A 14,596-nucleotide genomic window follows, 5' to 3' on the forward strand; every position below is an offset into this window, starting at 1 on the left:
CAGAATGTCTGCGTTCGAATCATCCCACTGCCCCCCTGTTTATTATGTGACCTTGGCCAGGTTCCCTCTCTGACTCAGCTCCCTCCTCTGTAAAATGAGTGTGAGAGCAGCCCTTCTGGCTTTCGTGTGAGATTAGATGCAATGGTCTTGAGGAAGTGCTGGCACCTTGCCTGAGGGCCTAAGGAAGCACTGAATCAGTGGAAGTTACTCTTCTTTCCTAGCGTTTCATAACCTTTCTGCTTTTGAAAATGGGAGGTAGACACTGTGTTTAGTTATTTAAAGCTAATAACAACATAGAGTTGGGCCAATTTCCGGCTAGATGAGCAGAAGGCAGTGTTGTAGGCTGTAGAAAACCCCAGTTTGTCAGCCTGGTGATTTTTTTTTTTAAATATGCTGTCCCTGAGAAACATGATAGAATCTGTTTTACTTCTCTGCTGCCAGGAAGTAACCCTTCTGGCTTTGTTAGAAGCATGGTTTGTAATAATTGTACCCACCCCAGATGGCTCCTGAAAACCCTTTGAAATGCCATCTGCCAGGCGTGTGTCCAGCAGGCAGCCTGTCATTCTGCTAGAAGAAAAGAGGAGGCGGAGTCCCCTCCCCGCCCTGTCTCCCTCGTGGCTGAATGGAGCCCGGTCCTGCTGGCCCACACCCAGCCGGGTTGCTCAGAGGGTAACCCCAGTAAACCTCCTGTTGGCCTGCAGAGTGGAGAGGCTTCGGCTGGGTAATAAACCCTGAAGGCTTTGTGGGTGGAGACGTCCCCACCCTGCACTCCCTTCCCTGCAGCTCCAAGGCCATCTAAGCATATTTATTTACATGGGGAAATGGTATCTGCTAGTTCCATTTGTCCTCTAAAATGTCGCATTTTTGAAGTTTGTCATTATTTTGAATCCTTTTAGGAAATTAAGACGCAGGGGTGATTGTTGTCTTTAAAGTAAGTCTGACAAACTGTTTCTGAAAACATGGTTGAAAGAAGCGGCAAAGATAAGATGGCTGCAGAGGGAGGAAAAACAACAACATTGTCTGGTTTGGGAAGACTAAAAATCCAAGGAATCTTTGGTTTGGTTTGGTTTATGCTCATCTTTCGGTGGGTGGAATGGGCGGACGGGTTAAATTAATGGCAACATATAGAACATATTTAGGACAGATCCTTTCACAGCAGGTTTCAAAGAGATTCTATTCTCACACTGCACTGGAATTTCCCAATATGATGTTGACTGTTTGCTTTCCAAGTAGCTGGCTGAACAACTTTCTCCCTGGCTCCCAGACATCACACCCTCAGCCCTGGCTCCTGCCGTGCTGACTGCTGCCTCGTAGTCTCCACTGAGGATCTTCCTTTTCCCAGTTACTACACATCACAGGGTTCTCGTGTTCAGCCCAAACTTCTTGGCTTCTCTCTCTCTACACTGTCTCCCTACAGTAGCTCTTTCTGTCTCTTGCCTTTAAATATCATTGGTTAACTGATCACTCCCACTTGTATGTCCCAACCTTCAGTCTGATCTTGAGATTTATATAACCAGCTGCCCACACTCTCTACACCTAGGTGTCTAATAAGCATCTCAAAGTTTATCTCTCTGAGTAAACTCTTAAATTCTTTTCCCCTAAAAATCATTTCCCCCATCTTCTTGATCTCTGTAAATGGCATCACCCATTTTGCCCAGGTCAAAAAATTAGTCGCTGGTCTTTGTGTGTCTGCTTTTCTTACACATTTCATTTGTTACCGGTGGAAGTGGGGGGGCTCCCGGTCCCCACCTGTTGCCTGTGGGAGTGGAATCATTGCAATATCCCGAGAAAAGAATTTTCTGAGACTTACACAGCAGGATAAGTGAGTTTTATTTGTGTAAATTTAATCCCTGAGTTTCCAAAATCCCATTTCCGTTTGTCCAGCCATAGAAGAAGTGTAGCTGGGGCAGGCTTCATTAGGGATAAAATCAAAGCTGTGTCCAGAGTTTCTGTTCCATATTGGAACCGGGTCCAATCCAGCATCAAACTAGCTTAGCTTGTGTTCCCCGCTACAGTCCGTCAGTCCATAGCATGTGGGGTCCACAGGGCCACATGGCTATGGAGGAAACACAGGCGAATGCAAGGAAGCAGGAGCAAAAGAGCCCCCTAGAGCCAAGAGTCAAGTGCAACAAGAGAGAGAATTCCTTTGTTTAGGGGATTATGTATGCCCAACTTTTTATGGGCTTGCCCTGGCCCCACCCATTCTGGTCAACTATCTCTTTCCCTAGGTTTGACTGACAGACAAGTACCTTCCCTATGTCACCCCAACTTCACTGGGCATGTGTCTCTCTCCCCTTTGTTGGACCTCTTCCCCCAGTGATCTGCAGGGATGGGCCTGTGTTTCCCTGGGGAGTGCAGAGTTGCAGCTTCCTGGTGAAGCTGCCCAAATGACATACCTATAATGTCTGGCCTTCCCTTTTGTTCCTTTCCTATTATTAATAACTAGCTCATTACAAAAGTATCACATCCACTCCATCAGCAAGTTCTATCTTAAAAATATAGACCTAGTATGGCCCAATTAGTTGACATACATTTAATATATCTATGCTGTGGACTACATTACAGCTATTTAAGATACTCAACAATTGCCTGGCTGGAATGGCTCAGTTGGTTGAGCTTCATCCTGTGCACTGAAAGGTTGTCTGTTTGATTCCCAGTTAAGGTCACATGCCCGGGTTGCAGTACAGATCCCCGGTCGGGGCACATATGGAAGGCAACCAATTCACGTTTCTCTCTGACATAGATGTGTCCAATCTCTCTCTCCCTTCCTCTCTCTAAGCATGTCCTCAGGTGAGGATTAAAAACAGAAAAACGTGATACTCAATGATTTTGATAAAAATCTGATTACTTCCTACCACCTTCTACCTAGTGTTCTTGCCCTTGCCCTGATTTCTCTCGCCTGGACACTGTAACAGCACCTGATTGGTACCCCTCCTACTCTGTCCATGGCCTGTTCTCTCTAAAGCCAAATGATCTGTTAAAAATGAATCAGGGCAGCACCTTCTTCCCAACACCCTTAGAATAAAACAAGTGTTTTCTGTGGCCTACATAGCCTGGCCTCTCACTTGCACTTTCATTTCTAACCTCTTTTGCATTGTGCTGCAGTTTCTCTGGCCTTTTTGACCTCCCCCCAACATGCCACCCCTATTCCCACATCAAAGGCCTGGGCCTTAAGTCCTTCCAGGAATGCTCTTCCATCACCACCGCTGCAGGGCTCAGTGTCGATGGAAACTCCTTAGCCAGGCTCCTCCTAACCACCTGTCTAAAGTAGCTTCTCTACTCTCCACCTTCCTGCCTGCCTTCCTTCCTCCCTCCAAGACACTTTCAAGCCCTTTAACCTATGTTGCCCTGAGACACTCTCTAATACTTTAACCTATGTTTCCTACAAAATACTTATTCCCTCTTGAAATTAAACGCCGTATCTAGTCACATATTCATTTTCCATCTTTCATAGTAAAATGTAAATTCCATTAGAGTAGGGGCTTTATCCTGTTCATAGTGTTTCCCAGGCCCTAAATTAGTGCCTGACATCTATTGGGACCTCAGTAAATATTTATTAAATAAGTGGACCGTAAGGATCTATGTAATGATAAATATATAAATCATTTGAACTCTAAGATTCTGTTTACTCATTTCATTCCAACAATTAGTGTTATTGTTTATGAACTGCAATATCTGCTAGTGATTATTGAGTTAAGTCCTCTAAAAGGATTATCCCGTGCAGTACACACAACAGACCGGTGATGGGCGTATTCTTACGGTCGCCACTTTGCAGATGAGGAAGCTGAGAAATAACAGAAGCTAAGGAACTTGCCTAACGCCACAAGGAGGGGAGCCAGACCATGAACCCACTGCTCACTCCACACCCCTGCTTGTCAACACTATATGATAGATACTTCATGCTTCTGGAGTTCCCACTGTGAGCCTGACACTGAAGATATAAATTGAAAAGTTGTGAGCTACCTCAAGGGACTTATCATTGTATGCTAGGGGAGCCAGAAATGGGAACAAACTAGGAAACAGTATGAGTGGGCTTCTGGGGGCTCCCCAAGTGGGCTGCTTTTCCGGACAGCCGCAGCATGCTGGGTGAGAGGAAAACATTTGTAATGTAACCATTCTATGGAAAATTTGCAGCTACTGAAAACACTCATACTTTAGATATTAGAAAAATTGGGCTCATTTAAAAATGCACTTGCCCGGCCAGGCATGGCTCAGCGGTTAAGCATCGACCTAGGATCCAGGCGATCAGGGTTCGATTCCCAGTCAAGGCACATGCCCGGGTTGCGGGCTGCAGCCGGTCAATGACTCTCTCATCATTGATGTTTCTGTCTCTCTCTCTCCCTCTCCTATCCTCTCTCTGAAATCAATAAAGATATATTTTAAAAAATAAAATAAATAAATAAATAAATAAATAAATAAATAAATAAATAAATAAATAAAATAAAAATGCACTTATCTTGAGTAAAATATGCAAACCGTGTTGGACTTTTTGACTTAAGGACATTCTGGGTATCCACTGCGTGTGTGTGGATATGACGCGGTCAGAGACTAGTCATGCTGGGAAATAAAAATGCACTTATCTTGAGTAAAATATGCAAACCGTGTTGGACTTTTTGACTTAAGGACATTCTGGGTATCCACTGCGTGTGTGTGGATATGACGCGGTCAGAGACTAGTCATGCTGGGAAATGGGAGCCACTAGGTACATGCAGTTGGTCATCTAATTGCTTTAAAATTCCTAGGAATGGCGAGATCCCTGCTCACTATGTAGGAAAACACTGATCTGTTAGAGCAGCACAGGGACGGTGCCTTTCAACATGAGCTATGTCAGTGATGTTTCCTAACTGGAACATGGGAGCTGAATCCTGGGTTTTGCTGTTTTTGCTCTTTCATAATATTTAGCATAGGTTCCTAGTACACACTACATAATTGCTCCTTGGTTTATTTTCTTTTACTGGTTTATGGATAAACCACACCTCTCCACATCATGTCCACACTTTTGGTTGAGCTTCAACTAAAATGATAAGTCGGTAGCCCTGCACCTGAGCTGGTGACTTACCTACTCCAGAGGCTCTGTATTTGTTATTTCATAAGGGGAATAATTTGTCTATTTATTAGTTATTGTGAGAATAACCAGCTTACTTCAGCGGGAGAACCTTTTAGCAAAATGCAGTGTCCTTTCTCTCTAGTCAGAACTATGGGTGGCCTCTTTTTAGCCAACATATTAATTACATGGAGTGCCGCAGCATTTAGTCCTGGGAGATATCCAACCGCAGATCTCGGGCAGTTGCATTTCCCTAGGGATGTGGGTGTCATTTTCTGCAAAGGGCTTATTACACTGGAACCTGCAGGATGTGCTAAGGAACACAAGAATCTCCAGGCCTGTGATAAAAACATAAGCCCCTTGGCTTTGAGCTTAAGGTGGATAACTTTTTAGTGTTTACCAGAGTCCTCAAAGCTGCTGATTATGAATGTTTTCTGTATATAATCCAGTTCACCTCCTCCTTTCAGTGCACTTTTCAAAGGAGGAAACTCTCCCTGGTTACCTCGCTGTGCGTGCTTTTCTCTGCTCCTACTTGAGAGTCCCGGGCAGGGGTGGGTGGAGGCGAGGACGCGATTCTTGTAGAAAGAAGGTGTCCTCACCAGTCTCTGCCTGGGCAGATCGGTCTCGGGGCCTCGGTGCTCCGGCTTACTGAACAGGTTATTTTAATTACACCTGGATGTGCAGCTTCCTGTTCCAGTTGACGGATGGTTTCTTGTGCCTTTGTCTTGTCTGCTGCAGGCACGACCCGCTCTCCGAGGGAGGGAGAGGTGCCCGGCGTGGACTACAGCTTCCTGACCGTGCAGGAGTTCTTGGACCTCGAGCAGAGCGGGACCCTCCTGGAAGTGGGCACCTATGAAGGTGAGCGGGCCTGTGTGGCAGTCACGAGGACACCTCTTCTGGGCGCTTGTGGATCCGGGGCCACCTGGGCAGAAATGCTCTGTGGACTAGTGAGGTCTAAACACCTAGAGGAGATGGCAGCTCACCTTAACATGAATAATAAAATACATGGAATAAGGCTTTGTGTAGCTCCTTAAAAGTGGGTTTTGTGGCTCTTTTTTCTTCACGCTTTCTGGTGTAATTTTTTAATTTAAACACATGTGTTTTGTTTTTCAATGTGGGCAAGTATGGTATTAGAGGGAGAGGAAGAAGACTCCTGATCAGTCACAAAACGTGACCTTGTAGGTGGTGGTGTCTTAATCTTGAAGGAATGGAATGGCATTTTTCCTACTAATTAATTTTAAGGTATTTTTCGAGTAGATAAATGCATCTACATGGTTCATAAAGCAAAATATTCTTAAAATATTCAGTAACTAATCTCTTTTATATACCTGCCTTCCACCTGCCTAATTTCCATTTCTTTTTCCTCCCAATATTACAATTAATGTTACCGGTTTCTGATCACTGTTCTGAAATTTCGTTACGTAAATGCAGGTGCGTGTGTGCGATACATGCGTGTGTTATATGCGTGCTCTTCTTCCTTCCCTGTTTTACACCACAGGTGGTATAACATGCGTCTGCGCGGCTTGGTACCTGCTGTTCTCCTCAACAGCGCGCCTTCCAGGTCTTGCGGCCCAGTAGTAGAGCGCTCCTGTCTTCCTTTGTGCGTGGCTGTGCGATCTTTCTGTGTGGGCATTCCATAATTATTTAACTAGTTCCCTTGGGATAAATATTTTTACTATTTCAAAACGCTGCTGCACTGATTGAATAACCTGGACAGACATCATTTCACACAGGTGGAAGTATATCGATAGGATGCGCTACACATGCAAACGAGATTGCAAGGTCAAACCCAAATGTGGGGGGAAATTAAACGTACATTTCCTGAGAGCAGTATGATGCCTTGGTTGCTCTTTTGAGTGTTATTATTTGAGACAGAAGGACATAATATGATACTGTTAACTAGCTCAAATTATTAACTTGGCCGAATTATTATGGCATCTCTTTATGAACTCTGAACAGTTGGATTTATTGGACGAGTACAGAGGCAGTTTCAAGATTAGACTTAAAAACAAGGGTAAATACAAAGTTGACTTTTATTAGAGACATTATAGCTTTGATGTGAGAACAGCCTCTGTTCCAGGCAGTGGCTGCCCGTTAAGTAATGATCATGATGAACCTTAAGTGTGCTGATCCTGATTTTATCTTCCTTGGAGGGAGAAGGGAAAGAGAATTATCTTTGTACCTACTGCTTATTTCCAAATTGTAAATATACACTGGACAGTGTTTAGATGTTAATCAAATTTCTGATTGCGAACTCAGGAATATTTCCTTTAAGTATTGTTAATTATCAGCTGTCTTAGTTTCCCGGTGGTTTGGGGGCTGGCAGGGGAACCTCAGAATACCTGAGGCAAGAAGGGTTCTTTGAGGACTAGGAGGGAGGCGAGGGGAGGGAGAAGTACCTTATAGATGTGAACCTAGTTAAAAATTCAAGTGGCTGAGGACCCAGCGAGTGTGAATCCTCTTTGGTTAGCAGAAAGTGAATAGTCCTTTCCCGAAATCAGTTATTATGCCCACCTGGGGAGCTGGAGTCCCCTGAAATAGAAAATTAAAAAAACCTCCATTTGCATTTTTGGAGCAGTTAAAGGTGAGAGTGCAAAGCCAGAGAGCGTTGATTTGAAAAGGAGAAGCATGTTGCTTGGACAACAGTTGGTCTGGGGGAAAAAGGAAAGTAAACTCATGTACTGAGGTGTTTATGTTGAGGTGGCACATAGGTGGAATCACTGTGTTTTCCCATTGAATTTTGCTGCTTAGGCAGAGGTAACTATTGTCCCCAGTTTTTAGATGGGGGTGCTGACGCCAGGTAGCACTTAGGAACTTTTTCAAGGTTGTGCTGTCTCAGGGTTGAACAGCTGGTTCTCGAATACTAGAGCCAGAACCAAACCCAACTCAGTTTGACTTTCACACCCCACACTCTTTCCTGAAAATCGCTAAAGGAATATCCTAGATGGAACTAAGAAGTTGTTGCCTTAACCGCTCCCTGGTACGTGGCAGCAAGGAAACATTTTTCAGAAAATGTATGAGCCTCTCACGTGAAGCGGCCTTTCCGTGACTGATGCTTAGCTATTTTGGAGTTGAAATTTTTTTATGCCTAAGATCAATCCATCCCACTTTTAAGGCATTGGACTGCATTGCTCTTCGGAAGTCTTTGACCTTCTCGCTGTATAATTTCCTTACCGTGTGAGATGGCTTATAATTTTTGGGAACTGACTGGAGTCTATGCTGTTGACTCTTATAAGCTGAAAGCACAGTGGAGTTTTTATTAAATGCCAGATGGTGTGACAAGAATAGGGCTGGATAAATTTTTGAAAGCTTCCTCTGCCTTTGGGTCCCCTGCACTGCCTCTGTGTGGCAGCCACTCTCTGCTGGGACTAAAGGCCTGCAGTCTGGGCTGTGGCTCTGCCTGAGTTTGAATGTCAGCCCCTCTGCTGCTGAGCTGTGTGCCCTCCTGAGAGTTGCTTAATGCTCCACGTCTGCACTTCTCTTCAGAAACATTTGGATAATAATCGTGCCCACTCATAGGTAGGATGAAATGAGATGATCATTGGAAAGGGCTGAGCAGTGCCTGACACATGTAAGCTCTCAATCAGCATTAGCTTTTATACCATTTATCTACACACATGGCTGGTCCTAAATGGCCACCTGAGCTCCCTCCCCCTTCTGCTAGTCAGTAAACTGGCAGATTGGGCAGTCAGATCGCTTTATTTCCTTCTCAGGGACTCACCATCTTTTTTTCCTGCTCAAATTTTTTTCTCTGGGCTTGTCCTGGTTCCAGAGAGGAAAACTATACTGCAACAGCACAAACCACTTTAAACACATTTAAGTAAGAGTAATAAATGTACCTGATATGGTAAAGAACTTAAAAATATTTAAGTCCAGGTTGCTTCCCCTCCTCCCTGTCGGTGACCAGTTACAGGATCTAGTGCAGGGATTCCGAGACCTCGCACATAAACGACATAGGCATATGCATTCCTGCTTCTTTCCCTCTAGCCTCGCCCTTCACACTTACGCATCTTGGAGATCTTTCCACATTACCCCCTACAGTCCCACTTTATTCTTTATAAATGCTGCACAGTGTCCTGGTGTGTGAATAAGTGTAACTTAGGTGTAGTAGATGGACACTTAGGTGTCTTTGTACACAGTGCTACATCCTCCCTGTATACATATCTCACTGCACGGTTTTTTTGTTTGTTTGTTGTTTTTGTTAATCCTTACCAGAGGACATTTTTTCCATTGCTTTTTCAGAGAGAGCGAAAGAGAGGGGGAGAGAGAGAGAAACATCGATGACTATTTGCCTCCCACAAGCGCCGGCCAGGGCCGTGGGGCAAACCCACAACCCAGGTACATGCCCTTGACCGGGAGTTGAACCTGCAGCCCTTCAGTGTGCAGGCCGACCCTCCAACCTCTGAGCCACACCAGCCAGGGCTCACTACACTGCTTGGAATATGTCTATAGACTGAGTTTCTGGCAGTCTAGTTTTAAAGCAAGCCCTTTTAGACAAATACAGTTTGTTTCTACAAGTATATATTGAGCATTAATTTTGGGTCACTGTCCCAAGCCACAGGATATAATGTTCAGGGCAGAGACCAAAGCAGCTCTGCCTTCACAGATGCTTATGCTTTTTAGTTAGTTATTTTTACCAGCACTTGTCCAGTGTATACTGTGTGCTGGGTGCTACTCACTAACTCACTCAACTGCCCAACAATCCTATGAGGTAGTTATAATTCATCCCCATTTTAGAAGAAGAATAACAGGCCCAGAGATGCCAGTTATTTTTTTTTAAATAATTTTTAATTTTTCAGTTACAGTTGACGTACAATATTACATTAGTTTCAAGTGTACAACATAGTTAGACATTTACATAACTTACAAAGTGATGCACCTGATGAATTTAGTATCCTTCTGACACCACACATAGTTATTACAATATTATTGACTATATTCCCTATGCTGTATTTTAAATGCCCATGACTGTTTTCTAACTACCAATTTGTACTTTTTGAAAAAATAATGATTTTATTGATTTCAGAGAGAGAGAGAGACAAACATCAATGATGAGAGAGAGTCATTGATCGGCTGCCTCCTGCACACCCCCTACCCAGGATTGAGCCCACAACCCGAACATGTGCCCTGACTAAGAATCGAACCCTGACCTCCTGGTTCATGGGTTGACGCTCAACTACTGAGCCCCAATTTGTACTTTTTATTCCCTTCCCCTGTTTCACCCAGCCCCCTGTCCCCTCCCATACCCCCAATCTAGCAACCATCTGTTTGTGCTCTGTATCTTTGAGTCTATGTCTATTTAGTTAGTTTTTTAGATCCTACACATAACTGAAATAATATTTCACGCCACTCCCTTCTGGCCTGCAAAAGTTTCTCTTGACAAATCAGCTAACAGTCTTACGGTAGTTCCCTTTTAGGTAACCAAGTGCTTTCTAAGATTTTTCTGTGTCTTTAACCTTTGGCATTTCAATTATGATGTGTCTTGGTGTGGGCCTCTTTGGGTTCCTCTTGTTGGGGACGCTGCAGGCCCTGGCTTGTCTGTCTGTCATTTGCCGGGTTAGGGAAGCTTTCCACCCTCATTTCTGCAAATAGGTTTTTGTTCCTTGCTCTCTCTCCTCCTGGCTCCACGTTGAGAACGTTGGTGTCCCAGAGGCCCCTTAAACTATTCTCATTTTTCTGGTGTTTGGGTGTTTGTTTGTTTGCTTTTTTCTGTTCTGATTGGGTGTTTTCTGCTTCCTTGTCTTCCAAGTTGCCGATTCTAATCTTCTGCTGTGTTTAATCTGCTGTCGATCCCCTGTAACGTCTTCATTTCAGTTACTGTAATCTTCACTCTGACTAAATTATTTTTTGTTTTCTCCATTTTTGTGCTTCCCGTCTCTTTATTGAAGTTCTCACTAAGTTCCTCTATTCTTGCCCTAAGACCATGGCGCATCCTTATAACCAGTGTTTTGAATTCTGCGTCTGGTAGATTGCTTGTCTTCATATTGTTTAATTCTCTTTTTTGGGAAATTTGTTCTGTTCTTTCGTTTGGAACATGTTTCTTTGTCTCCTCATTTTGGCTGCTCCAGGAGTGTCCCCGTGTGGGTTGTATGTGCCCTCCTGTTGTCGATGAGCCATGATTGCTGTTGGCACATCAGTGAAAGGGATTGTCTCAGCCTGAATGGTTGTGAGGACTGGCTGTGACTGCAGTGGAACTGTCGTGCAGGGATAACCTTATGGAGCAGGGTTTACTTTAGCAGGACTGTGGTGCCTGCCAAGTCTGCCCTTTGGGTGTGTGGTTTGTGGAAGTGGTTGAGTGATGCTCTGGTGTGGTCTGAAGCTGGCCACCGAGTGTGTTGGTCCTGGGGCCTCAGGCCAAGATCAGCCATTGCTGTGCCCTGCCCGGGGCTGCTTGGTATGAGTTCTAAAGTGATCTGCAGATGGTTGCCACTTGTGCCGGGCGGGCATGGAGTTGCCTAGGAGAGGCTAAGCTGCAAACAGAGGCTGGCTGCCACTAGTCCAGACTCAGAGCTGGATATGGGTCATGCCAAGGTCAGATGTTGCTTGTTTGGGATTTGTGGACCTTTGAGAGATTTTAGGAAAATCTGCAGCATGAGCCAAGACAGGCCATTTGTATGGAAAAGCCACTGGAAGCAGCTTGGGCGGGCTAACAAGTTGGGTGGGGCAGGGTCTCAGGGAATCACCGGGGTGGAGTGAACTGTATTAGCTAGGCTGGTGATACTCAGATATGGCCCTCACCTGGGAGTATAGGCTTGGTTGCAGGGAGGGCTCAACAAAGGAATAATGGCCTCTGCCAGAGCTTCCATCTGGGAGAAAATAGCCCCTCCACGCCCCACCCTAAAGCCAGACAATTTACTTTCTCCCCATATATTTTAGGCATCTTTCTAGCTGCTGCCTCAGTGCTGGAGCTCAGAGCCAGTGAGTCCACCAACCAGTAAGTCTGTGCATAGGCCATTTAAGAGGAACCCCTGGGACTCCAGCAGCCTCCGTGTCACTCAGCCACCATTTCCCCTGGATTTCACAGGGAAAAAGTTATGGGGACTTTGCTTCCTGACACTGAAACCCTGGGCTAGGGAGCCTGGTGTGGGGCTGGGACCCCTGGCTCCTCTGGGGGGACCTCTGCAGCTGAGATATCCCTCCTGATTTTTAATACTGCACGTGGGTGTGGGACTAGCCCGCTCTGCGTCTCTGCCTCTCCTACCAGCCTTGCCGAGGTTTCTTCTGTGTATCTCAGTTGTAGGGCTCCTGTTCAGTCAGACTTCTGGTGGTTCTGCCGTTTAGTAGTAATTTTGAAGTGGTTGCGGGAGGAGGTGAGCACTGCTCTTACCTACACCGCCATCGTGACTGGAGCTCTCAGGTATCTTTTTAAGTTCACATGGTGAGCCCGAGGTAGAGCTGGGGCCCAAACCCAGGCAGTTTGGCTCCAGGCTGCACACTCTTGGCCCCTCTGTCTTGGGAGGCAATTAAATTGAAACAATTTCAAGATAAGTGCTGAGTTCTGGGAAGGGAATGACAGGGTGCTCCAGCAGCAGGTCGAAAGAGCCCTACATCTAATCCCGAATCAGAGAAGGGTCCTTGAAGAAGTGATATTTGAACTGAAGCTTGTCGGAGGGTTTCACGAGTTCCAGTGATAGGCTAACAACTGCTTCAGTTCCAAGTCCGTGCCGGCCGTGATGCCCGAGCCCGGAGAGAGCACTGAGGAAGGGAGAGAAGTTAGTGCTGCGGCTCGAGGGGGCACACAAGGCGCCAGGCCTGCTGCTCTTAGAGCCAGTGCTGTTCAATAGAATTTTCTTAAGTGATAGAAATGTTCGGTATCCTGAGCTGCCCAACACGGCAACCCACTAGTCACATGTGGGTATTGTGACTGAGAAACTGAATTTTAAATGTAATTAATTTCAACAAATTAACTTTGAATACCATGTAAAGTTAATATGACATTGATCTTAGCATGGTGGCTGCCATATTTCACAGCGCAGTTCTGAAGACAAACTTCTGCAAGGAAGGTTAAGACCTCTTCCAAAAACCTTTCCCTTCTCACCCAACTGACTGTTGAGAGCTAAGCAGATCTTTAAGTGTTAAGCTCCTTTTAAAAAAAGTATAATTTTAAATTCTCCCCAAAAGAATGTCACTGCAGAGGAGTGGTGATCTTCTTCTATGGATACATTCAGTGACATGTGATGTGGCAGACAAGTAGGGTGAACCAATAAAACCTCGAGACCTGGTAACCTTGAGAATACCTTTTCAGGCCCAGTATTTAGTTTTGGGTTTGGAATTGTGGGCTTATAAGATTCTAAAGCTGGAAATGTGGTAGAGTTTATTTACTCAGATTATAAAACTAAGATCCAGAGACACTGGTCAAGACACTAAAGGGAGTTGAGGGCAAAGCCTAGCCAAATACCTGCCACCCAGGTCGTGTCACAGGCGGGACTGGGATGCCAGTACTTCCTGTCTGCTGCTCGGATATTGACACTTGTTATATAGACTCTTACTAGTTTGTTCATTCATTAAAGATGAAATACTGCACAAAACCAGATATGGTCATTGTCCTTACAGTCTAGAAACACATTCTTCAAATAATCACAGGAATAAATACACTATTGTAAATGTGTTAGGCGCTGTAAAGGAGACTGTAGGATGGGGAGATCTGATCTCTATGGAGCTGGAAAAAACCTTCCCTGTAGTAGTAATGGAGGTGAGCTCTGATGGTTGAGCTGGAGTAGGGTTGCTAGATTTAGCAAATAAAAATATAGAACACCCAGTGTTGCATTTTGTGTGCGAGCCCTAGTTGGAGTTAGTTTTGGACTACCTTGGTGGTGGTGGTAATGAGTCGAATGTAGAGGTATTTATGTGATTGAAAAGCTGGACTTGGCAAAGTATTGGTTATCATAATAAGGAGGGAAAGAAGCATAACCCTCCTAGGATGACTCCTCGTTTCTTTCTTATAGATGCTGCTACCATTTGCTGGAATCAGAAACACTGGAGAAGGCCAGGTGTGGTGGGGGGTGGGGGCTCCTTGATGAAACTGTGCAGCCCCCCCAGCTATAGTGCTGGCGGCTGTATAGCCCCTAAAAGGGTCAAGGCCCTTCCTGGTTATGTAAGGAACCCAACCATCACCCCTCCCAAGCAGTCGGAACCAACTTCTCTTTCTGACACTAGACAGAATTAACATCAAGGCAAGTCGAGGCAAAGAGGACAAGAGTAAATGTGCCTGTCCTCTTTGGTCCGACTTCCTAATTGTGGTGCTGAGCTCATGTATTTGATTTGGTGCTTGAAATAAATCAGGTACCCCACCTCCCTTTTGTCCTGCTTCGCTGGTGACATTTTCACTCAGCGAGGCAGCCCGCGGGACTTCTCCGGGAGGAAGTTTACAAGGGATGAGCTGTTTGGTGGAGGTGGTTCCAAGCTTGCCTGTGTTACAGATGCTTCTGGGTAGAAGAGGCTGATTATACACTGTGCACGTTGCAGAGGTCCTCCCTCAGCATGGAGTTGTGGTGCCAGCATGACATTTCAAATTGAAGTTAAGGGTTGCATATTTCTGCGTGTTAATTAGGA

The 14,596-nt window shown here is 45.1% G+C and overlaps 1 protein-coding gene across 16 annotated transcripts in view; it reads left to right on the forward strand.

The window, feature by feature from the left end:
* MAGI1 (membrane associated guanylate kinase, WW and PDZ domain containing 1) overlaps window positions 1–14,596 on the forward strand; it is a 511,189-nt gene that overhangs the window by 399,249 nt on the left and 97,344 nt on the right. For all 16 annotated transcript variants that reach the window (XM_081159072.1, XM_081159081.1, XM_081159083.1 and 13 more), the window contains one exon: window positions 5,783–5,902. In XM_081159072.1, coding sequence (XP_081015198.1) covers window positions 5,783–5,902 — 120 coding nt within the window. The remainder of the gene's footprint in view (window positions 1–5,782; window positions 5,903–14,596) is intronic.

This window comes from Miniopterus schreibersii, assembly GCF_964146895.1.
Source record: "Miniopterus schreibersii genome assembly, chromosome: 15".
In the NCBI taxonomy this organism is placed as follows: Eukaryota; Metazoa; Chordata; class Mammalia; order Chiroptera; family Miniopteridae; genus Miniopterus; species Miniopterus schreibersii.